This window comes from Asterias amurensis, chromosome 9 (genome assembly GCF_032118995.1).
Source record: "Asterias amurensis chromosome 9, ASM3211899v1".
Classification (NCBI taxonomy): Eukaryota; Metazoa; Echinodermata; class Asteroidea; order Forcipulatida; family Asteriidae; genus Asterias; species Asterias amurensis.
Genome location: NC_092656.1, coordinates 1,143,933 through 1,169,522, shown reverse-complemented (window position 1 = coordinate 1,169,522; position 25,590 = coordinate 1,143,933). Strand labels below are relative to the sequence as shown.

Genomic DNA, 25,590 nt, shown 5'->3' with positions numbered 1-25,590 from the left:
AACACATTGCCTTGGATCGGTCGAGTTGGTCTTTGGAAAGCGTTTGTAACCGTTTTTTATAAAATGCATATGGCTGGAAAGATGTTGTAAAAGTAGAATACAATGATGCACACAAACATGCCTCGAAATTGCGTGGTTTTCCCTTTACCTCGTCGACTAACACGTCGGCCATTTATGGGGGTCAAAATTTTGACTCCCGTAAATGGCCGTATTAGTTCGCACAGTAGAAGGAAAACCACGCAATTTCAAGGCAAACTTGTCTGGATCATTGTATTTTACTTATAAAACATCTTTCCAACCATATGCATTATATAAAACACGGTTACAAACGCTTTTGTTTTGACCAACTCGTCCGATCCAAGGCAACAGATTCCTTTAAAGCTAAAATCTTCACAGGTCAATATCAATCACCAATTAAACAATTAATTCACAGCAGGTGTTTTAGTCAGCAAATTAAGCATGTAATAAAACACCTTACTTTGACAAGAATCATCAACGTTTGGATAAATCTTCACTACATGATAAATATAAGGCCCTTGCTTTAACAGAACCCTATTTTTGTACAAAAAGAGAAACATACGTCTTCTGAGAGATAATTATTTAGCTAAACTGTTTTTTAGCATAGAATGTGAATCTAATTATGATCATGTAAATACTTTAATAAAAGCACCTTGAAAACACCAAGTAAATTTATTTTTTCCAACGAATAAAAAACATGTCACAAGACCTGCAGGTCAAACACACTGAATACATGTTGTACAGAGCCACAATCATTGGTACCACTTTGGGTACACTTTTTGTTACCAAGAAACCAAATGAATAACATATAAAATCTTTGCTGATCTTGTATTCGACACGCTCAAACACTTTTTATTGACCATTGACACGCAGTTGTTAACTGATAACATTGAGATATCTGCTACACAAGTGCTTTACAAACTGTTGTTCATAAAATGTTGTGGCTGTCATATTTTTCATTTGTGTTGACACAATTGTCAAGTTTAGTAAATGTCTCAAAATGAGCAATGGCTTGTTTGAATCATAACACACGGTTGTGTATTTGTTCTTACTTAAAGGGTTGGTTGGTTGGCTGGTTGGTTGGTTGGTTGGTTGGTTGGTTGGTTGATTGGTTGATTGGTTGGTTGGAATGGTTGGTTGGTTTGTTGTTAAAAGAAGTCAGTCGGAGGGTTTGATTAAAGAACACTATGAGCCAATGTCCCAAAGGGCCACTAACGGGAAACCAGTTCCAGGCAATCCCCAAGAAGAAAAAACATCCACATGTTATTTTCCACATAATTTTCTTGGGGACGATAAGATACATGTACAGACAATAAAATGTATGTTGTACTGCCCAAGTGGTTTTTTTTGCATGCAGCTCAGTTAAGGCCTGGAATTTCATCTTTGAGAGGCCAAGACCAGGCAACAGAGTCCATGGTCTCCATGAAATTTCTGGCCTGCCAGTTTGTAGCCTCCATGTTGCCTGTAAAAATTGATTTGTGTCTCACGGTCTTATTATAAATCTTCTATTTATGGAAAAACTATCCTGTAAATCTCCATGTAGTTCTCTACAAAATGAACCTCTAGTCCTTCTGTGATGAAGTTGGGCAAGTCAGAGAAATCTTTCCTGTTTTCAGCTGGGAGAATAATGCAGTCCACCCCGGCCCTTCGAGCCTGTCATAAAATAACAAAACAACAATTTAAATATACTACTAATAATAATAATTATAACACCCCTTGCAAGTATTCTGCCAGCTCATTGGTTTAGAGCGCGTCACATGACATGTCTTAGTTTTGCTAGACGACGGCCGTCGGTTTGCCATGCGCTAGTCCGAAGACTAGCACATGGCACCGTGCGCTAGTCCGACAGACTAGCACACGGCGTGCAGTACCCAGACGTCCGTTGGGTGTGCGAGTATGACAAATTAATAGTCTGTAACCATTTCGGATTGCACGACACTACATGAACACATTCAGTATAAGTGTTTGCAATCTGTATTCGCGTCGTCCGTGGATTGTAGCATTCAGGTTTGTAACTTAATAATAATAGTACAGTATTTAGAAATGTTTGGGGTGTTATAAAACAAATATTGACTGCTTTTACTCGTGCAATGGTTAAAAACTATGACTCCCTCGGTGATCCCCGGAGCGTTTTATTTTCCCTCGGCTTCGCCTCGGGAAAATAGAACGCTACGGGGATCACCTCGGGAGTCGATAGTTTTAACCATAGCACTCGACGCAGTCAATATTTGTATATTATTTAATAGATGTTAAGGTGGTGTTAGAGTAAATTCTTTATCCACGATGTGAAAATTAACATCTATTACCCGCTCTATCAGGCTAGCTCATTGGTCTAGTGGTGCCAGGTTAGTTTTTAGGGGTATAATATCTACATTTGTGGCATTTCGTGGCCGAGTGGTCTAGTTCACTGGACCTAAGCTCAGGTGTTGTTAGCAGCAGAGTCAAGACAAGACATACAAGGCCTGAAGGCCACTTCAAGGTGTGGGCTACAATTTTTTTTCCAGAGGCCGTTGCCACCAACTCCTAGGGCTGAAATAGGGTTACCCCTTTCACAGTCCATGCAGATGTAGGCTTGGGTATCATCAATTTGAAGCCTGGCCAGTAGAGCAGAATTAAAGCACTACCTCCCCAATTAGATAGCACCCTCGATAGCACAAATCAATTAAGTGTATCCCTCACCTTGAAGTAGTCATTAAGCCTAGTAAGTTGGGCGATATCTCATAAATATTTTTTTGTTTATTAACATAGGATTAAAACAATCAAACACTTTAAAACCAATGGTATACTTTTCCTTTAACATCAAACCTACCGCAATTATCTTTTCCTTGATACCACCAACTGGTAAGATCTTGCCAGTCAGCGAAACCTCGCCCGTCATTGCAATATTCTGTCTGATTGGGCGATTCAGAGCTAGTGATGTCAAAGCTGTTGCTATGGTGCAACCCGCACTTGGTCCATCTTTGGGCGTGGCACCCTTTGAATAAAGAAAAGATAAAGATTGTCTTGAGGTGTCTCAGGTTTAAATAATATTTAAAACTGACAGAGCTGATGTAAGTCACTTGAGTTACTTGTGCATCTGGAGTTCATACAAAATTAGTTTTTGAGAAAAAAAAAGTAAAAATCACAAAGCAAAGTTTTCAGGAGATTTGTGTAAATAAGATAAGATAAGATAAGAAGAGCTTTATTATCCCACACTGGGGAAATTAAAATCTGTTGCACATGCTTAAATAGTTTTCGTCTCACTTTGAAAAAAGAAAATTGTTATTGTGAAATTGTTTCAACTCTTACTCAAAAACGACAGTACGTAATGTTTTAAGGAAAGCTTTCTACCATCATAATCTTTTAACCGTGTAAAGTTTAATGTAAATCTTGGGACGTTTGTGTTTTGTGTTGTAACATTGACAGAATCTACTCACCTCAGGTACATGTAAATGTATATGGTTCGTCTCCAGGAAACTATTGCCTGTTTTTTCAGCCAATAGGAACGACTTGGCCACAGTGTACGCAATTTGAACACTTTCTTTCATCACATCACCAAGGTTACCAGTTACCTCCAGGGAGCCACTGGATTCTTTGTTTTCATCCGATACTCTCTTTCGAACGACGGACTCAATGTAGAGAGTCGAACCACCTGTTTGTAACAATTAAACAGAGTGTTTACAGGTCATCAATGTTTGTTTGTTTATCTGTTTGTTAAGATGATCTTCCCAACAAGGGAACTTGACAAACTCCCAACCAGGGAAATAAACACCAAGCTGGCAACAGCCAATCTCAAGAGAGGATACTGGTCTTTGGCAATTACCAAAAATATACCCTGCCTTCAAAGGCAAAAATTATATAATTAAATATTCAGAGACATTTTCTCGTAATCTACGATGTAAGTCCACGTTTACGTCACAACTTTGATATAACACAGCCGGCATGCGCACGGACACTTTGATCTAGCATCAGTTATACACCATCACAGTCATGGTAGGAACAGGTTAGCTTAGAACTGATGCTTAAATTACCCCTGTAGGGTGTTATGGCCAAGCGAGTGTGCGTTCGGTCGTAAAAACAAGAACTCTGCTATACACACAAAGACAACCAAAGTGCGAACGCTATGGTTTCCCAAATAGATATGTTTTGAGATGAGTCTTGAATTGAGAATCAGCGTTGTAGCCACGGTGGGCGGTGGTGGGCGGGCCCGCCCAGCACTGACAAATTCCGCCCTGCACTTCAGCTGAAAAATAGACTGCCGCCCACCACAAAATTTCCCCCAAAATTAATAAAAAACTAAAAGTTCTACTGATATTGATCACATTGCAAGACTAAAATGTCATGTTTTTTCGTGTTTTGTCATTTTAAATGCAGTCTGTAATTTGTTTGAGCCAGAATTACGAGCAATTAAAACCTCAAACGAGTTTTCCCATGTAACTTGCCTCTTGCCATCTTGTGAAGTTTTCTTCGTGAAATATGCCCTGACGTTTTTATTGAACGAACTATAGTACAGTGTAGAAGGCGTACCGTCTATACAGGCTGACATCAGTGCTGGTACCGTGCACATGAACACGATGTATGTATGTACATGTGGTGTACACCAGCGCGCGCTGTGGTAGACCCTAGAGTGCACTACAAGTCTAGTCGTGAGGTTTTCGCGGGGATTTCACGCATTCCATGTACACACAAACAGTATCACCACACAACAGTACAAGGGGGCTGTGTAAAGTCTAGTGTACGAGTTCGCGTGTCCCGGATGTAGGCATGTAAACACATTCGCTTCGTCCACACGAATGAGAGAGATCTGTGTAAATTTTAAGATGGCCTCGCAACGTACGCTAAGCTGGACGACTTTTTTGTAAAACAGGAAAAGATTGGAAGATGATATAAAAGTATCTCTTGCAGCTTCAGTTAGTGCTGAGAATGAAACTGTACCTGAGACAATCAAGACAGTTACTCCACCTTCAAAGTTCAAGTTCAACTTTATCGCGGCGGGATTACAAAAAGCAAACAGCAGAAACTATTTCAAAAACAGTCTGTTCACAACAAATGCATCACAATTATTTTGTATCAACACATTTTTGTAATAACAATTGTCATTATACTTAAAAATTGTGATTCTTGAATCTTACATAATGTGCATTTGGCACGATTGGAATGTTAATATTTAGCCCTGAAAACAATCCTTACAACAAAGTACGTGCGCACTGCTCGCAATTTCTGACCAAGTTTAGATTCAGCTGCGCCCACCACTAAAAATGCCCTAGCTACAACACTGTTGAGAATAAGTATCTGCTTGTCTGATTTGATGTGGGACGCTGTTCCAAAGAGATGGCCCGGCATTTAGCGATCACCCCAGGAGTGCCAGGAACATGGAATGTTCAGGAGCAGGTTATTTGAGTTCATTCCCAGAGAGTTTCATAGGTTTGGATGATAAATTGCCACCAAACATTAGGCAAACATTTGATTTTATGATTTCCTGACAGTAATTAACATTTCAAATATAAATGGTTTTCAATAACAATCAAATTTGTTTGACCTACCCATGGCTGTCCATGCTAGACCCATGACTACACCAGCAGGGGTTTTATCATACATTCGTTCACTTGTGAAGATGGGTTTCCCAACAAAGTCATGAAGGTTCTCATGAGTGATGACCTCAACACCCTCTGCTTCCTTGTTCACAATCTTATAGGCAGCTTTGCGAAATATCTACAAATGAAAAGAAATATATCATGCTATGCAGACGGTCCCCGAGGTCAATTTAAGTTTAGTGGTACACCAATTTTCTAATAGATAGAGTGTCACCATGAAAGTGTGGACAAAATTAAAAGTGTCTAACAACTCTGTCCACAACTCTAAAATGTAAGTCCACGTTTACGTCACAACTGTGATATAACACAGCCGGCATGCGCATGGACATTTTGATCTAGCATCAGTTACACACCATCACGTTCATGGTAGGAACAGGTTAGCTTAGGACCGATGCATAAATGACCCCTATGTGACCTGAATGCCTCCGCATTTTAGGTCATATCTTGTTGTTCGCCCCATTATTTTTAGGAAAAATAGCAGGACAATTTTTTAAGGTTTTCTTTACCCTCTATGTTAACAGAGGAAACATTAGGGTCTTTCCCGCTTGTTTGAGTGGAAGTATGTAAAATCTCACAGCCGTTTGCAGCAACTAAAGGCAAATCAGTAGAAGCCATTTGAGGATGCTATATGGGGTCAGTACTTGTTAGCTGTTTGCATTTCAGTAGTTATAAGCTGTTTTTGGTCGCTATGGGCATGTCAGTACATGCCGTTTGTGGCTACTAATATATGGTCTTTGAAAGGTAAAGGCATAACACAGTTGGAGGCATCATTTAGATCCAATAAGACCACCTTGCTAAAAACCAAAGGTAACTCTATCTTCACTTACTTTTTCTATGTGTTTTTGTAGACTACGTACACCACTCTCTCTGCAGTAGGACTTGATGAGCGTGCTCAATACATCCTCGTCAATCGTGACCTTATCTTGGTCAATACCGGTGTTCTCACGAGCTTGAGGTATCAGATATTGCTGAATACAAAACATGACAGATAATGTGATAAATCCAACATCAAATCCTCAACTAAATTGCCAATAATCGAACAAAACAATAAATAACTACCTGGGGCTTATCTGTTGTTATTTGTTTGCATATGTTGGGATACACCAAGTGAGAATACTGGTCTTTGCCAACCCTGCCTTTAAAAAACAACTGAAAAATCAAAACCACCTTTCTGAGATTTATTCTACTTTATGTAAGTCCACGTTTACGTCACAACTGTGATATAACACAGCCGGCATGCGCACGGACACTTTGATCTAGCATCAGATATACACCATCAAATTCATGGTAAGAATAGGTTAGCTTAGAACTGATGCATAAATGAACTCTCTGAGACCTGAACGACACTTCTTGCCTACACATTCTGGGAATGTTTGTTATAAATTTCAATAACTCCATACAGGGTAATCGTATGGATTACACAATCGTGACAATACTCATATAATATGGAGCTGTTCATTTTTTGGTATTATGCTTTTAAATGACAAATAGTTGGACCCCTGTCCTTATGCCTCATCAGCGTTCTCCCTTATCGGTGCTCTGCTGACCAAATTCCAGTAAAAATACCTGAGGACTAGTTAATTACACTACAAGTGGTCTGGATGGCTATAGTTCAGTGTTAAAAAACATTCGTTTTCAAATTGTATCTATACCTAAATTGATATGTGCAGTCTTTAAAACTAAAACAATAACCAAAGAAAGCCATATTTGTAAACTGACCTGAGCAATAGCCACTTTCTCTTGAGGCACATAACCAGAAACGTCAATCAGTTCCATCCGATCTCGAAGTGGTTCTGGTATGGTATCGATCACATTAGCAGTGCAGATAAACAGAACCTGTATCAATCAAAACAAACCAGAGACTTTAAGCACATCAAAAAAGATGAGGGCACAAAGTCATATCGGATAAAGGAATTAGGTGATGTTATAAGGAACATTTTACTGGCTCGTTACGAATGATGAGACTTTGTCTCCAAATATCCAATGTAAGTCCACGTTTACGTCACAACTGTGATATAACACAGCCGGCATGCGCACGGACACTTTGATCTAGCAACAGTTATACACCATCAAGTTCATGGTAGGAACAGGTTAGCTTAGAACTGATGCATAATGACCCCTCTGCTTACCCAAGCTACCATCGTTAAAACAGTGAGATCGGATCTTTTCAATAATGGTAAAATAAATAAGGTTGCTGTTATGAAATCTCTTCAAATTGGAGTTAAAAGATTTGAAACGCCCAGCACCTACTACGAAGCACCATATAGCTGTGTACAAATAAGTGTTTGAGATTACAGATCACACTGAGAAAAGAAAAACTAAGATCTTTGACATTTAGTGACCGATCTCAATAATGTTTTTGATTATATAAAGCTTTGCTGTGAAACAATATCTTCAAGGAAACTTTGAGTTTCTGTAGAAATGGCCTTTGAACGACAGCTTTCTGTTGTGTAAGACTGTGTGCACCACGCTTGATTGGTCAAACAATGTGATCAACAGTGGTTGCCCATACAATTTGGCAACGATAGGGTTAAAAATAAAACTGTTCATCAAATCCTCACAGTTCTTTCTCAGTATACCTTGCTGAGATCTACCGGGACATCCAGGTAGTGATCCAAGAAATTAGAATTCTGTTCCGGATCGAGTAGCTCTAGTAACGCTGAGGATGGGTCGCCTTGGTAACCCTTTCCTATCTTGTCAACCTGTAGTAAAGAAATCAATAAGTTTTAAATAATCAATACTTGAAATTAAAATTGCATTTGAAATAGTTGATCAAATAAATAATCAATAATTCGATTAAATTTTTTATTTGAAATAGATGTTAAATTTACATCAGGGATAACCAAAATTAACTTTGGTTTTACCCTCGCACCAATGTGTGTTAGCACTGTATACTCGCTACTTTCCCCGAGTTCTGTGAAAAGAAGAGTAAAATATATTCAAAATTTGGAAGGAATCGTAAAGTGAATTACCTCATCAATCAGAATAAGTGGATTTTCTGTCTTGACTTTTTTCAGACACTGAATGACTTTACCAGGCATGGCCCCAACATAGGTTCGTCTGCAAACAGAAAAGAACAAATCAAACTCAATTACATTGTATGAGCATTTAGGGAATAAAAGAGCGGTGCAATGTCTTAAACTGCAGTTTTGTGAAAGCTCAATGTCGTTTATCACCACGGCAATGAACCTGCAAGATCTTAAACATTTGTTTAGGTCTTGACTAACTACTCAGAAATACTCTTTATGTTTAGTTTAACTTTTATCATACTAAAGGGGAATCTGTAAAATCTTTTTTTATTTTGTACTTTTTTAGTTCCTGTCCTCACACTCTGTTGTACAGTCGAATTGCATGCTACGCTCAACAATTGAAAGTACATCATGTGCTAATAGATTTCTACTACCACTGCACAAGTATCCAGCTTGATCAAACGCACAAAACACATTTTTACATATTCAACGGAGAGATAAACCTGTGTACCATTGCATACCATTGCATTGACTACAATTTTGCAGAATACAACATAGAGGCCGACAATTTTTCCTTCAATCTTCATTTTTATTTATAATGATTTGGTTACAGTTAGCTTACCTGTGTCCTTTGATTTCTGCAACGTCAGTCATACCACCAACACTGAATCTGAAATACTGAACAAATGGGCACGGAATTGTTCATAATGCATTTCTTCAAAAGTTTACCATGTTGTAAGTGACTGACGAAAATACTGTATGAAAATGAATGACGCACTAACACAATCCAGTGGTGAATGCGCAAGATGGCCGACTATTTGTTCTTGCTTACTTGTGAAATACACTAGTGCTTATGTAAGTAAATTTTTCTGCTACAGCTAGCATAATAATTTGCTTACCGTTAAGCAGCGCTATCAAAGTGTGCCCTGGTCTGCTTAATTCCAAGCAAAGAAACCGACAAAATACCAAATCATCTGAAAAGTTGCAAACCTGAATGTACTGCATAAAACCACTTCATTTAGCTATGGTTTTCTCCTTACTTCATTTTTCATTTGAATAGTGTACTATAGGTATAAATGAACAAGAAAACCAAACCTACCTCTCTGTTTAGAGCGTTGGCAATTGACCTAGCAATGCTGGTCTTACCAACCCCTGGTGGACCATAGAAGCACAAGATTTTACCCTGGGTTGTTCCCTTCAGCTGACTGACTGCGATGAATTCCTAAAAAAACAATGGAACAAAATGATCAAAATTAAGCCTGCGTGACTAGTGTCACACTCATGACTATTAATTGCTACCGTTTTTCAACTGCACGGCTACTCATGCCGCACCGACTACTACAAAAATAGTTGTGACTTCTTGCTTGGTGAAATCAATTGTGGCACTTACCACTCTTCTCAACAACTTAATTTACTTACAAAACACAATCAGACATCAGTAACACATTCCCTCAATCCTTTCAGACTGAATTTTTCTCCTGGGAACAACAGAAATAGCTGAAGAAAGAAAGATAATTTACCAGGATCCTTTTCTTGACGTCATCCATGCCATAATGATCTCGTTCTAAGATATCCTTAGCTTCTTTAATCTCAAGGTTTTCTTCACTCCACACACCCCAAGGTAAGAGGGTCAACCAGTCCAGATAGTTACGGGTCACACTAAGGGAAAAAAGTCAACAACATAATCAACAATTTACTCAAAATAATTGTAGCATAAAAACTTACTTGGTAACAAGCAATGGAGAGCTGTTGATAGTATAAAACATTGTGAGAAACGGCTCCCTCCAAAGTAACAAAGTTTTTTTGGGAAAGAGGTAAACTCTCACTCAAATTTTAAAAGACTTTCGGTATACAACTTTTTAATATGCATCTGAAAGCACACACATTTTGTGCGACAACAGTGTTTTTTCTTTCATCATTCTCTTGAAACTTTAATGACCGATTCAGTCCAAATTTTCACAGATTTGTTATTTTATGCATATCTTGGGATACACCAAGTGGGAGCACTGGTCTTTGACAATTACCAAAGATGTCCAGTGCTTTTAACTTTTGTTCAATTGTATCTGTCTACTTGGAAGATGACATCCAACACATGTATGCATTTGAGTCTTACCTGAATTCTGAGGAGTGGCTATCAAGAAAGGAGAGTTTGTTCATCTCTTCATCAATGACATCCATCACTGGTTGAGGTACCTCCTTGCCCTAAAATTAAATTAAATTATATCAGATTAGATTTCATTTATTGTCCACATTTTTAAAAATATAGAACTTTGATTTCCACTAGCAAATGGGTAAGAAACTAACAATTATATGTTAAATGATAGATTATATCCCATATTCCAAATTTAAGTTTTTATTAGCAATGCAAAAGACTAGTAAAATTGTGAGCATCTTTCATTTTATGTCAGCTCAATGAAAAATTAAGTCAATGTACGAAATGTTTTTGATCCAGTACTTTTTGCACATGTTGCATTCTAAGCAAATCACAAATGATTGATGTTAGACTCTTTCTAAATAACTTCATATCAATCGTGCTCGCTGACTTAAATTGCAAAAACTCAAACAAATGACTGTGATTTAAAACAAAATACAACTAATTAACAACATAACGGAAATGACAATTCACAGCTAATAGTTGTTTAAAGATCCATATTATTCAATGACCCAAATAATTATCCAATACACTATAACAGGCCATTAAATTTCATGAAAGCTAAGGAGACATAAATTAAGAGCAAAATGTAAACACGGAATCTGAAAAAAAAGCTGACATAAAAAGTTTTAAAAAATTGCTAAAATGAGCACAGACCTTGAGTCTTTCTCTGAATTTCTCCTCGATGGCGTCCTTGTCGTCCTTTTCCAACCCAAGCTCCTTCTTAATAATCTTCAGCTGCTCCTGAAGCATAAAGCGACGATGCGACGTCTTGACTTTGTCCTCCACCTGTGTAAGATTCAAACAAAATAGAGAGAGGCTCCAATCCTTTCTTTAAAACAGTTTTTTTATTTTGTTGAGACCAAACAGGCTCTTTTCAGAGCCAACACTCCCTCAAAAGAGAATTATTACATGGTTGTATCCGCAAGTTTACTATTATCTTTAGTTTATTCTTGTCTCTTTAATATACGATTTCCTGGCCGACTTCAGAAAATATTCATTATTCAATTTCATTAAAACACATCAAGTTCATTTCCCCCTACTCTACTCAAACTAGGGCCAGCACACAATGCATTCAATTTCAGTTTTGTGCACACATTTGTTGTCATCATTTCAGTCATCTGATTTCTATAAATAAGGAGGAGGGTTACCTCTTTGCCGAGACGCTGCTGCAGTTTGCTCACTTCGTATTCTTTCTTGAGAAGATTAAGGGCCAGCATTAGCCTTTTGGTTATCTGGAATACAACATATACAACATAACATCAGTTTTATACAGATAAGTAGAGCTTTTTACAATATTCTCGTTACAATGTGTGAGTTTGTCGTAATCTGTGGACGTTTGTGTTTTGTGTCGTACAAAAAGTAGCCGAACCATTTAAAATGAATGTTTCTTACATTCATCTCCTCCAGGACTTCCTGTAACTCATGCGACTCAGCACCAGTCAATGCAGCACCTGTTAAAAACAATCAAATATCTCATTATTATTTATTCATAATCACCTGGGACAGTTTTTCAATTTTGATTGGCTGAGAGGACATCACGTGGGGGTGTTTAAACGGATGATATAACCACAGCCAGAAGTGTTTAAACACAGTTAGCATATGTGTGGCCAATGAATCAGTCTCGGTAAAATTATCAAGAACCAGGCCTCGGCGAGTTTAAACCACTAGTTTAAAACCTCTTCACCGCACATTGATTCCCTTATTATAGTCCAAAAGAGTTTCCATACCCAAGGTAGTATTATTTAGCTATTCAGGAGTAACAAGGTTCCTTTGAAAACCTCAGTGTCTACTCTGGCACATCCCATATATCGAGAGCCAAAGGTTGTGTTCAGTATTGCCAAATGTTTATTTTGGTTTTTTGGTACAGCATCTTTTTCGCTGTAGTATTTCATCAGTCTACATTCTAAGATATTGTAAACTTATAACTATTTTGTTGTGCCTCACACTTCCACCACCCCAAGCTCACAAGCCCATCCCAAATCCATAATGCCCACAGAGACACCAGTGTCGAGCTGGCTGTCTGGGACATTATGTACTTCTATCGACCTCCCACCACACTCATCCTCATTAACCATCCTTCAAGGTCCTGACCAATATATACAATGTCTTAGGTTCCATTCCCAGTCATTCTATCCCCTGTGGTTAGCCCACTCTCTTTATTCCTGCCTTCTCTTCACTGCTAGTGTAATCTATCACCATTTTTGTAAAGCCTTAGGCCCTATACAGTTTCAAAAAAACATTCTGTTTATCAGCCCCCCCCCCCCCAAAAAAAGGAGTCTTCCTCTGAGCTCTGAGTTTATTTCCAAGTGTTATCGGCCAAGTTATAGTGACACCTGCAAATTCTAAGTGTTATGTTAACTATTTCCACAACACTTATCTAGTTGAAAGGGATACAGCTTGACTTACCTAAATCACTGAGGTACACTGGATTGTCAATCACTCTCTGACCTGCCTGGATCATCTGGGCTACAGACTCTCTGAAGATAGAAAAACACAAATCATTGTAACTCTTTGCCAATGTTCAAGAAATCTCTTAATATGTTGTAGTATTTTTATATTGGTTTACTCACTTTATAGCGCTTTGATCTTGTCAAAAAAGGCGCTTTATTAATGCTTTGTAGTATGTATGTATAAAACATTGGTGTTAATTCTTGGAATGTATATTTGGTTTGCAGTAACACCAAAACTTTTGCAGGGGCGCCAAGGTCAAGACCAGGGCAATGGCCTTTGTGGCCTGCGTGTCATTCCAGGCCAAGTTATATCACCTCATAACTTAACATTCATTATGATTTATTTCCTTCCAAGTTTCTTGTTTAAATTTAAATGATTAAAATCTTACCTGTACAAAGGATTCAGCGAGATAATGTCTCTTACAGTTTTTACCACTTCAGCAGTTAATGCCTAATTAAGAAAAGAAAAACAGTCACACATTGGTATTAATAGTGGTATTCCGTTGCATGAGCAGGGCACAATTTCACCCAACTTACCTGGTAAAGAGCACTGGGGAGCTGTTGATATTTTGATATTGTAAAGCATTCTTAAAAAATAACCCCATCTGAAGCAATGTAATTGTAGAAAAAGGTCAAAACTTTGATGACCAATTGAGCCCAAATGGTCACAAATATGTTATTTTATGCATGTGTTGGGACACACCAAGTGAGAATACTGGTCTTTGACATTACCAAAGTTCATGCTGCCTTTAAAGGCAAAGTAAAAACAGACCTTTCAGAGACATTTTCTCGTAATCTACGATGTAAGTCCACGTTTACGTCACAACTGTGATATAACACAGCCGGCATGCGCACGGACACTTTGATCTAGCATCAGTTATACACCATCAACTTCATGGTAGGAACAGGTTAGCTTAGAACTGATGCTTATTATGACACCTATGAAATACCAAAAGTTAAAAGAAAGCGGGGCTTGTCAAGGAACAGCCTACAAAACAAAACAACACCTTTAAAAACAGTGGACACTATTAGTAATTGTCAAAGACCAGTCTTCTCACTTGGTGTATCTCAACATATGCATAAAATAACAAACCTGTGAAAATTTGAGCTCAATTGGTCGTCGAAGTTGCGAGATAATAATGAAAGAAAAAACACCCTTGTCACACGAAGTTGTGTGCTTTCAGATGCTTGATTTCGGGACCTCAAATTCTAAATCTGAGGTCTCAAAATCAAATTCGTGGAAAATTACTTCTTTCCCGAAAACTATGCCAGTTCAGATGGAGCCGTTTCCCACCATGTTTTATACTATCAACCTCTCCCCATTACTCTTCACCAAGTAAGGTTTTATGATAATAATCGTTTTTAGTGATTACCAATTGTGTCCACTGCCTTTAAAGTAGTCAAAATAAAAAAGATAACACCTTCAACAAGTACAAGTAACAATAATAATGTGTTTACGTACCTTGATTTCATCGCTAGTTTTGAAGGGTTCATGCGTTATGTTTTCTACCTCTGCCATATAAACCTGGTTTGTAGGGATGGATGTAATGTCTTTATCATCTTCCTTCTCTTCCATCATCTCTTGACCCTCCTCCTTTAACTCCTTGGGTTTGGGGTCTTCAACTGGAAACACTTCAGCATTGTCTACTGTGGATGTTATCTTGATCCTAGTGTGGGGACGCCAATAAACATTGACAACAACTCATACATTAGGCACTTTACACTTTGCATAATTAAATCATTTTAGAAGTTCTTAATGGATGATTCTTAATTTTAAATTTACTTTTTGTTCTTGTTGACTGATATCTTTTGTTTTGTGTGCCTTGACTTGTTTTATTTTCCTTGTACACAATCACGACAATAAATATGTTGAATCTTGAATAACTGTTCAGGTTCACAAAGCAAATGTGAGCTGGTGATCACCAAAAGACGTTATGCGCACAATGTCTATCGAAGGTTTTTTTTTGTACTAGTGTGACTGGCTCGAGCCTGTAGGCTTCGTTTTTGAAAGAGCAAGGGCACCAAGACATGTTATACTTGGTAAAGGGATATTAGGAAGTTGTAAATTCTACAGTCATAGCATTTCAAGGGCACCAAGGCAATGACCAGTGGGCATGGAGGCAATCGCCTTTGTAGCCTCCGAGGCATCAGGCATGCAGTGACTAATAATTATGATTATCAATCAGAGAGTAAACTTGTTACCATGGTTACCTTCTATGTCCCATAACAATCATACGAAGTCTATCACCCAGATCTTGCATCTCATGAATCTGTACAAATGTACCCAAAGGGTAGACTTTATCCAAGTCCTCTATGACCTCCGTGTCAACTTCCCTGTGAATGTAAACAATTCAAAGTGAGAGGATTCCTTTCCAGAAATAAAAATTAATCATTAAATGAATAACCAAGTCTTTTAAAGACTGCAACAAATCTATTATTAGTATTTGTCTAAAAATGTCAATCATATAGTTTTTTTTATTAGAATGACATTTTGTTGAACGTGATACTTCCTGATGGCCTATAGGTTTGAGTCCCCCTATCTAGCTATGGAAACCTGAAACCTCTGAATTTTTAAAAGAGGTGTACAGGTTACGTGCATCACAAGAAATACAAAACAAAATCTACAGGGCCAAATTGTCAGGGGCAATGCAATGATTCTTTGCATAATTATTAACTTACGAGTCATCTTTTCGAAGGAAAACACCTGCATATGGCTGGGATAGACGCACCTTTTTCCGAAGAAGTTCTATAAGTGGTTTGTTGCTGATCTAGTTAAAGTAAGCAAAGTATTGAAAGGGTCAAGGTAAAGGTCAAATCAAACATTTATAAATATGTATCTTTGCATTCACATTTCAGGAAACTGTAATGTACTGAACTTCAACAAGACTGCGGCTTGTTCAAATACACCGTTTCCAATAAACAACAGATTATAAGATATTGCAATGGAAGTTGCCCTTTGCACAATGAAAATGTCCTCTAAAAGATGAATATCAAGGCCTGCTGTAATTGACCCCCCCCTTTCACTTAATAACAAAGTCTTCGGAACACTTCCCGAGAACAATGAGTTTATTTTGTTCCTTCCCAACTTTACTCCTTACTTGAATGTTTCAAACAATTTGGCCAGCACAACTATTGCCACAAACTGCGGGGGAAGTTCACTTTCTACCATTTTAGTTTGTTTAGATCATGCTTTAGATTATAAAGATGTCTTTTTTAAACGGCGATTGTGATTAACTTCTGTCTGAGATACAGCCAACCATAGCCGCCAATTCCCTGTCAAGGCGTCAACCACACATAATTCAATATTTTCGGGCCGAGTTTACCATGTTTACTCTGGACCGAGCCGACATTGAGCTCCGCCTGGTTGATTTTGCTGAATAATGGTCGAGTGAAAGGCATTATGGGAAGGAAAAACAGGTGCTGTACATAAGCCCTCTTTCTTCCCATCTAGAGTGCCTTTTTGGCCATTCAGCAAAATTAACCAAGCGGTATAATTTAATAACCGTGATCTCCTTTTTGTTGTACCTCAATTATTTTTATGAATTTTGGAAAAACAGGATTTCGCTGAACTGCAATCACTGGTAATGGAGTGAAGACTTCAGGAACATTCATTGTAGCCAAAGATACCATCGGTATGGCGGGACCGGTTGGGTGTCTAGGGGGGGGTTGCTCCCCGCCCCCTTGCTGATCTCCATTGTTACCCTCGCTCCCATCACCAGCACCGTTTCCTTCATTAGCAGAGTCTGGAGAATCTCCACCCTCCCCGTCATCTTGGCCAGACCCTTCTTGGCCACTTCCTTTCCAGAAAAACTTTCTCTGTTGCTGCCCAAGTGATTTTGTCCTTTCAAGAGCAGATGTCTGACCCGTAGAAAACCTTGATTGATCCCATAACGACAACCTCCTGTCCAAGCCTACAAATGTTGAATAGTTTGACTTTTTGTTTGAGTCAAATCGTTGGGTTGATTTGTCAAACAAGGTTGTGCAACTTAGAGTTGTCACTGTCCTGTAGTTTTTATGTAAGTGTTTTATATTCTTGTTAAACAGGGAATTTCTGAGACTGAATAATGAGCTGCAGTGATTTGGAGAAGCGAGCGAAACTGCAGTAGATGTTGCATCATAATTCTTCGTTCTTGCTGTAGTTCTGCCGCACGACGAGTACAAACGGTGCACGTGTGTTCGATATGAAGCCGCAGCAGGCGAGTTGTAGACGGTACGTCCAAGTCTCAGCGGCTGGGCTGCAGTTCCTGTTAGGGCTAGATGACTAAAAGACATTCTTGTCCACTCTAAGAAACTTGGATTTTTGTCCACTCTAAGTTGTGTAATTGTTTTATTCAAGCCAGCGCCAATTGTGCACTCTCCCGATCCCCTAGCCCTGTGCGCTGATTGTGCGATCCAATACCATCCTACACACATGCAATTAGCTAACATGTGTTTTTATGTAACATCACAACAGAGGGCGCAAATCCGGAATCACGTTGGAGTACCTTTACCATCTTATGAAAAGTAGAACTAGTTGCTCGCCTTGTGTGTGGCAAAGATCGCTCCGTCACCACACTTTGCTTAGCATTTAGCAATAAGAATGAAACACAGGTAAAATCAATCTTAGCTCTTTGTTGAAATCACCACACATCTTCGAGATCCTTACGTTTGTTGATAGCGCCCTCTATTGAATAAATCAACTTCCTTCATCCCATTTTTTACCGTATGGTGATTACGGATGGATGCTTGACCGAACTCTGACACCGATCGGCCTTGAGCAAACATGATAATGCTATGGTGGCCCTGAAGGGACATCGCATATCGCAAACGTGTGCGCATACGTATGCAATGTCGTGAAACAATTCGCAAATATGTGCGCACACGAATGCAATGTCGTGAAACAATTCGCGAATATGTGCGCACACGTATGTAATGTCGTGAAACAATTCGCGAATATGTGCGCACACGTATACAATATCGTGAAACAGTTCGCAAATATGTGCGCACACGTTTGCAATGTCGTGAAACAATTCGCGAATATGTGCGCACACGTATGCAATGTCGTGAAACAATTCGCGAATATGTGCGCACACGTATGCAATGTCGTGAAACAAATCGCGAATATGTGCGCACACGTATGCAATCTCGTGAACCAAATCGTGAATATGTGCGCACACGAATGCGATTTGTTTGCAATGTCGTGAATTTTATTGCATACCATGTTGCATACAATTAGGATGATGTCATAGTTGTGGATAATTTGTTACCGATCTAGGGAGTACTGTGGTGCTACAGCAGGCTCCCTCTGTAAAGCATGTGTATACCCAGGAACTTGGCACCAGGCCAAGGAAGACCACCCACCTCGCTTGCCTCACAACAAAGACTACTGCTTCAATGACTACCGCTTATCTCACTGTTGGAAAGAAACCCCCCAGATCACTAGACATTTTATTCAAAGGTATGCAACATGGTATGCAATAAAATTCACGACATCGCAAATAATATTCGCAGACGTGTGCGCACATATTCGCGAATTGTTTCACGACATTGCATACATGTGCACACATATTCGCGAATTGTTTCACGACATTGCATACGTGTGCGCACATATTCGCGAATTGTTTCACGACATTGCATACGTGTGCGCACATATTCGCGAATTGTTTCACGACATTGCATTCGTGTGCGCACATATTTGCGAATTGTTTCACCACATTGCATACGTATGCGCACACGTTTGCGATATGCGATGTCCCTTCAGGGCCACCGTATAATGCACATTACTCTTCTATCTCGTAGTGTTATTTTTGTGTGAGCCTATTTCCCCCCGAATGCGCATCTATACCGTCAGCTCATTTTTAGCACTTGCGTTGCAATGAATTCAGTAGACGCCCCCTAATTGATCCTTGTTGGGGCCTCCACGAATTAGCATACACCAACTGAACATTATACGACGATAGCGGCTGTGTGAAGTTTTGCAATGTCAGCAGTATAGACCTCTAGTCGAGTTAAAGGAACACGTTGCCTTGGATCGGACGAGTTGGTCTATAAAAAGCGTTTGAAACCGTTTGTTATGAAATGTATATGGTTAGAAAGATGTTTTAAAAGTAGAATATAATGATCCACACAAGTATCTCTCAAAATTGCACGGTTTTCTTTTTACGTCGCGAACTATCACGGTCGGCCATTTATGGGGGTCAAAATTTTGACTCCCATAAATGGCCGACCGTGTTATTGGACGAGGTAAAAAGAAAACCACGCAATTTCGAGGCATATTTGTGTAGATCATTGTATTCTACTTTTACATCATCTTTCTAACCATATGCATTTTATAATAAACGGTCACAAAACGCTTTTCAAAGACCAACTCGACCGATCCAAGGCAACGTGTTCCTTTAACAACTCGCATTCCATTCTCAATCAGCAAGCTCGTTGCATCCCGGTCTAGACCGGTAAGGTAAAAAGCCTTTTTGAGATATTGCGGACACAAGGTTTGGGTAAATTTGTGTGCATCCAAACCTATCACGTTCGCCATCAACAATTAATAAGGCTTATGTGTATGTGTGTGTGACACCACCGGGCCCACACAGTACAGTTGGGACCCCGTGAATTGAAGCGTTTGCACCGTGCATCCGTGAGATGGTGAGACGATGTTATGATGGTGCCATTATTTCAAAAACATTCAAAGGCGCGATCGCTTCTCAATTTAAAGCCATTGGACCCTTTCGGTACAGAAAAAAAAAAAAAGTTCACAGATTTACAAATAATTTACAGGGTTTACAGAAGGTAATGGTGAAAGACTTCTCTTGAAATATTAGTCCATGAAATGCTTTACTTTTTGAGAAAACGGTAAAACAATATAAATTCTCGTTAACGAGAATTACGGATTTGTTATAAACACATGTCATGACACGGTGAAACGCGCGAAAACAGGAGTGGGTTTTCCCGTTATTTTCTCCCGACTCCGATGTCCGATTGAGCCTAAATTTCCACAGGATTGTTATTTTATACATAAGTTGTGATACACGAAGTGTGGGACTTGGACAATACTGTTTACCGAAAGTGTATAATGGCTTTAAAGCATGTCTTTAGGAAGATGCAAGTCTTGAGCCAAGCTTTGAAGTATGGTCTGGTCAACTGCGGGTTGCTGAAGATGGGACCGTTACCTATGGGCAGCCCAGCTTATCAAGCCCACCCACATGGCATGTGTTATGTATAGGCCTACAGGTTGGACCATTGGACCAATGGGACATTATTAGCATTCGTGTTGACGAAGCCGTAGAAGATAAAAGTAGTAGTGAAAAATAATGTCAAACTACCTCCCCGGTTTAGCTAGCGACTGTGAGGCCTGGCTTGGCCTAATAACTAATTTATTCCTCCATGGCCTTTAACTAAGGGAAACCCTGCATAACACATCATGAACACTAGCAGCTCATCTATTTCCCTGTTTTTTTTAATTTTTTATTCCAATACTTTCCTTCTTTTCATGCCAGTAGTATTTTCATTTTCATAGCAGATAACATCATGTCTACAACCAGCGTGTTTGATGTGTGCGTTGTCGGTGCCGGGCTGTGGGGCAGTGCGGCTGCCAAGTATTGCTCAGAGCGGGATGGTATCTCCGTATGTCTGGTAGGCCCCAGTGAACCAAAGACACAACAGGTTGGCCTGCGAGTGATCTCTTGTTTTCTATCCTCTCCAATCAACATTTATTAACAATAATTTTATGTTATTATTGACCCCTTGCATCAAGACGCGTATACTAAACACGCGCCTATCCTGTCCCCCGTTTTGGGATCCAATTAATAACTTACTGGTTCATTACGGAATTCTGATTACTCTCGCTCTGCCCCGGAAAAGGGTGGCATTTGCTCCTTCTTTTGTTTACAAACATTAGCCTCCAATCCATCGACTTGGGTTAATTCCCGGAAGTAGAGTGTAACACCATGCTACCCCCCCCCCCCCCCCCAAAAAAAAAAAAATAAAAAAAATAAAAAAAATAGGTGTTTACCAAACTGATTTGTTGTGCATGTCTTGATTCGTCAGGATCGACTAAGTAGCCGCGTCTTCGGTGCCCACCACGACGAGGGACGCATTTATAGAACAGCAGATCCAATCTTTGAGTGGGGGGAACTTGCCCGTCGATCAGTTGAAAAATACAGAGACATCGAGCTAACTACAGGTACGGAAGCTAGGCCTTCTGGCCTAGGCTACGCTTAGGCTCGATTTAGCAAAATACTACAGAGTTGTATTGAACTGAATTGCAGATAAAAATTGCATTTCAGTATTAAATTGACATTGAGCCATCACATGATTGATTACGCATGTTATGAGCCCGGTTCGTAAAATAAAGCCTTATAATGCTAAGTGGGCCGTGAATTTAGGTTTAGTGCCTCAAGTAGTTCACATAAGGCATTGCTTACAAAAGAATAGACTAGAGTGTGGGCCTATATTTCGGTTCGATTTTAAATATCTTTTAAGTGAGGAGGCTCACCGGTTTCCTGTTTTTTATTCAACTCAGGTCTAAGTTTCCATGAGGAAGTTGGTTGCATGTTTGTGACAGTGAAAGGAAGCAACTATCACAATCGAACTAGCGAATTTGCGAAGAAGAACGATGTGCATATTAAAGACATCAGCCATGCAGAAGCTTTACATCGTATTGAGTTTATGAGCCTGGACATGTTAACTTCAAAACATGGCGAGGAAGGCGTTGTGACGTTGCTTCAGGAGACAGAAGCTGGCCACATGAACCCGCGACAACTTCTCGCTGCTCAGTTGCAAATTGCCCGTAGTCGAGGATGTGAGGTAGTAAATGACGTAGTCAATCACGTGATAGACCACGAAGATGAGGACATCATTGAGCTTGTTACAGACAGCAATAGGGTTATCAAAGCTAGGCGTGTCCTGCTCTGTACTGGTGCATACACGGCCGTTGGGGGCTTATTACCACGTGGTCAAGTGCTCGATTTGAAATTGACAAAGCAGCAGGTGGTTTTTATAGAAGTGAGCGAGAAGGACAGAAAAAGATTGAGTGGGATGCCTGTCGTTATTCTTCATGAGGATCGAGACTATGGACGCGATGGGTACATTCTACCACCAATACAGTACACAAACGGTAAACAAATACAAATGCTTTCTCTCTCGTTCTATTCAATTTCGAATTATTGCCATTTGACAAACTAATTATTTTAAAATTATTTGCAGTACACTTTTCTTTCTAATTGTGCACATGATAAAAAGTCGAAATCTCCATAATTTTTTTTTTTTTTACAGAATAGATACAATGAACATAACACTCAAGGCCCCTTTACTTCTACAATAGTTCCCCGTACAGTACGCATTGTTTACAATTTTCACTATGCTGTGGACAGAAACATTATTTCGTTATTATTTTTGACTTGCTGATATTTAAAAAAAATAAAGCTGTCGTCGCCCTTTTTTACATTTATTTTTCGAGTAGGTAAATACTACTTGAAAATTGGCCACCATACGGTTGGCGAAGAAGAGCTGTCTTCAAATGAAGAAATGGTAGCCTGGTTCCGCAGCCAGGGCACGTCGGAAACAGAAATCAGACTGAGTAGGAACATCCGTCAGCTATTTCCAGGTAGATTGGTGCACACTGGTCGAATTGCATTCAATTGAATGCCAGTGATAATTTTCTCTGAATGTATAATTAGGCCTATAGTCCATCCAACACAATGAATTACCATTAACAATGTTGTGTAATAGAATGTTGTTTTGATGCCACAACCTTGCAGAATGATGAAGTAGTATCTTTAAAGACCCTGGACACTATTGGTAATTGTCAAAGTCTAGTCTTCTCACTTGGTGTATCTCAACATAGTGCATAAAATAACAAACCTGTGAAAATTTGAGCTCAATTGGTCGTCGAAGTTGCGAGATAATTTTGAAAGAAAAAACACCCTTGTCACACGAAGTTGTGTGCTTTCAGATGCTTGATTTCTAGACCTCAAATTCTAAGTCTGAGGTCTCGAAATCAAATTCGTGGAAAATTACTTCTTTCTCGAAAACTATGCCACTTCAGAAGGAGCCGTTTCTCACAATGTTTTATATTATCAACCTCTCCCCATTACTCATTACCAAGTAATGTTTTATGCCAATAATTATTTTGAGTATTTACCAATAGTGTACACTGCCCTGAAGGCCTGGCCATACGGCCGGGCAAGTTTCAGTTAACTTGGAGGCAACATCACGCTACATACAAAAAAGAACACTTCTTGTGTTAGCAATATGGAACGTGCATACTGTCCCAAGTAATGATAACTTGTGATTGTGTCCCAAGTATAAATGATAACTTGTGATTGGTTGTTCTCCCTTCTTGTAGATTACCTGGAAGTGGTTCTAGTTGTCCAGTGTGACATGCCCCTTAAAAAATGTTATAATAATATTCTAATTTCAGAGCTGGTACCACTATCAACGCATTCTGAGACCTGTGTGACAGTTACTACACCAACGAGGAAGCTGTACTGCGACATGGTTACACCTCGCCTTGGTGTCCTAGTTGGCGGAAACGGATGGGGTGCCAAGTCTTCAGATGAAATAGGCCGTATGGGGGCAGGAATGATACTCAGCGGTTCGTGGGACCACGATATGCCGCAGGATGTTTTTAAAGCGATGTGGAAGGAGTCTTAATTTGTGGCGAGTCATTTTTATGACTTTTGGACCCCTTTGTATGACTTTACGGAAAATGATAACGGTAGCCATAGTTACAGAAAGGAATACTACTTATAATGATGGTTCGGGGATTTTAGCAGTGGGACATTAATATTTAGTGTGCATTCTAAGTCACTCATAGATCGGTCCAAAACAATCGTCGTTCGAAACATAAGTTCCATCAGTGACGAAGTGAAGTACTTTCTCAACTCATTGGTCGCATAAAGTCGAAATAACATTTTTGGTAAACCTTATTTTTTAAAAAAATCAAATTTTATGCCTTTGCTACTATTTAGCGGCCCACACATTCTTTGTGTAATAGTCTGAATGAAAAGGTAGACCTACTGAAGACATTTGATGTGACCATTACAGTTAATGAATTATATAATTTTGTGCAGAAATCATAGTGTTTTCTTGAGAAAACAAATAAAAAATGTTGATTTCTACCACTGGCATCAATAGAGGTGCCCGCACTTTATTAATTATGTAAAACCGACATTGAAATTTCGGTCAAAAAGTATTTAGATTTGTTTAAAGACACTGGACACTATTGGTAAATGTCAAAGACCAGTCTAACTTGGTGTATCTCAATAGGCATAAAATAACAAACCTGTGAAAATTTGAGCTCGATTGGTCGTCGGAGTTGCGAGATCAATATGAAAGAAAAAACACACACGAAATTGTGTGCTTTCAGATGCTTGATTTTGAGACCTCAAATTCTGAACCTGAGGTCTCGAAATCAAATTCATGGAAAATTACTTCTTTCTAAAAACTACGTCACTTCAGAGGGACCCGTTTCTCACAATGTTTTATCAACCTCTCCCCATTACTCATTATACCAAGTGAGGTTTTTGCTGATAATTATTGTTTTGAGTAATTACCAATAGTGTCCAGGTAAAAAGGAAGCTTCTCATTACCAAAATCTTGTAAAAAGGGTCATACGCTTTGTTTTAAAATGTCTCTTATGTTAAATTGACACGAGACTATAAGGTACAAACTTTGGCCCAACTTTTAACAAACATGTATAAATATTTCTCATTTTGAACCAATTTAATAAAATATCTCCCGATCAAACACCATTCGAATACAATCCCAGGCTGTGTTGTTGGTTTATTCATTTTGTGTAGCAAGGAATTGTTGTTGAGTGCCGGGCCGCGCTGTTGTAATTCATTGAAACAGAACATTATTTGTGATGTTGACCATGGCATTATGAAAGTTGCTATGATACAACATTGGTGCACAAAGAATGCGATGGCATTGAATCACCCCACTTGCACTCTGCTGCTCAGGCTTCGCTCATGGAGACACAATGCGATGTTTCATTGTTCTTTGTCAGATTGTAAGATTATTGCCATGAAATTTAAAATAATATAGGGAACAAGTCTGTACTTGTCAATGTTTCAGTTAAAAAACTTTTTATTTTATTTTTAATAATTAATAATAATTATTAATTTTGTTGAAGAGATGCAAACGGAAAGTACAGTTTTATAGGGCGATAGAGCCCCCCCCCCCCCCGATGTACCTCCGATCGGTGCCTCTCAAGGCCAATAGGACTATTTTGTTAAAGCTCACACAATTTTCTGCTTTTTTAAAATCCGAAATGAAAACATTGACATGTAAAGGTGTGACGGAGAATAAAATGTGGTCTTTTGTTCCTTTTTTCATGGAATAAGGAATTAATTATTTGTGCGTGTTTGTCCAAGTGCGATCACTTGGTGGCGCGCTTAGTTTCCTCTGATGTTCGCCGCTGTATGGACCGTTGAACCTCTATTTTA

General features: G+C 39.1%; 2 protein-coding genes across 6 annotated transcripts; one reads left to right on the top strand and one right to left on the bottom strand.

Annotated features, from left to right (window-relative positions):
- Positions 1 to 247: 247 nt before the first annotated feature.
- LOC139941640 (lon protease homolog, mitochondrial-like) lies at positions 248 to 17,556 on the bottom strand. Its single transcript, XM_071938227.1, has 21 exons — positions 16,691 to 17,556; positions 15,845 to 15,933; positions 15,377 to 15,499; positions 14,628 to 14,832; positions 13,555 to 13,616; positions 13,122 to 13,192; positions 12,108 to 12,166; positions 11,864 to 11,947; positions 11,370 to 11,501; positions 10,674 to 10,762; positions 10,081 to 10,219; positions 9,660 to 9,782; positions 9,183 to 9,238; positions 8,564 to 8,651; positions 8,171 to 8,293; positions 7,311 to 7,427; positions 6,419 to 6,559; positions 5,541 to 5,709; positions 3,435 to 3,649; positions 2,828 to 2,992; positions 248 to 1,671 (listed from the first exon to the last, which is right to left on the bottom strand). The coding sequence occupies exons 1-21, from the start codon at positions 17,435 to 17,437 to the stop codon at positions 1,528 to 1,530; spliced, it is 3,141 nt and encodes a 1,046-aa protein (XP_071794328.1). The 5' UTR covers positions 17,438 to 17,556; the 3' UTR covers positions 248 to 1,527.
- Positions 17,557 to 18,954: 1,398 nt separating this feature from the next.
- LOC139941729 (monomeric sarcosine oxidase-like) lies at positions 18,955 to 25,491 on the top strand. Of its 5 annotated transcripts, none has more exons than XM_071938345.1 (7): positions 18,955 to 19,156; positions 19,544 to 19,596; positions 20,661 to 20,803; positions 21,188 to 21,323; positions 21,663 to 22,256; positions 22,602 to 22,745; positions 23,562 to 25,491. In XM_071938345.1, the coding sequence occupies exons 3-7, from the start codon at positions 20,669 to 20,671 to the stop codon at positions 23,792 to 23,794; spliced, it is 1,242 nt and encodes a 413-aa protein (XP_071794446.1). In that variant the 5' UTR covers positions 18,955 to 19,156; positions 19,544 to 19,596; positions 20,661 to 20,668; the 3' UTR covers positions 23,795 to 25,491. The 5 variants fall into 5 exon arrangements, with proteins under 5 accessions (XP_071794446.1, XP_071794445.1, XP_071794443.1 ...); XM_071938344.1 differs by having other exon boundaries at positions 19,544 to 19,601; XM_071938342.1 differs by having other exon boundaries at positions 19,544 to 19,601; positions 20,658 to 20,803.
- The last annotated feature ends 99 nt before the right edge of the window (positions 25,492 to 25,590 follow it).

Bases quoted from the DNA above. Each gene is read 5' to 3' on its own strand.
- LOC139941640 (XM_071938227.1), bottom strand. From the start codon at position 17,437: ATGTCTTTTAGTCATCTAGCCCTAACAGGAACTGCAGCCCAGCCGCTG. The intron at 13,617-14,627 runs GTACGTAAACAC...TTTCTTAATTAG, and splicing joins AAACTAGCGATGAAATCAAG to GCATTAACTGCTGAAGTGGT. The intron at 12,167-13,121 runs GTAAGTCAAGCT...TGTTTTTAACAG, and splicing joins AGTGTACCTCAGTGATTTAG to GTGCTGCATTGACTGGTGCT.
- LOC139941729 (XM_071938345.1), top strand. From the start codon at position 20,669: ATGTCTACAACCAGCGTGTTTGATGTGTGCGTTGTCGGTGCCGGGCTG. The intron at 20,804-21,187 runs GTTGGCCTGCGA...TTGATTCGTCAG, and splicing joins GTGAACCAAAGACACAACAG to GATCGACTAAGTAGCCGCGT. The intron at 22,746-23,561 runs GTAGATTGGTGC...TTCTAATTTCAG, and splicing joins CATCCGTCAGCTATTTCCAG to AGCTGGTACCACTATCAACG.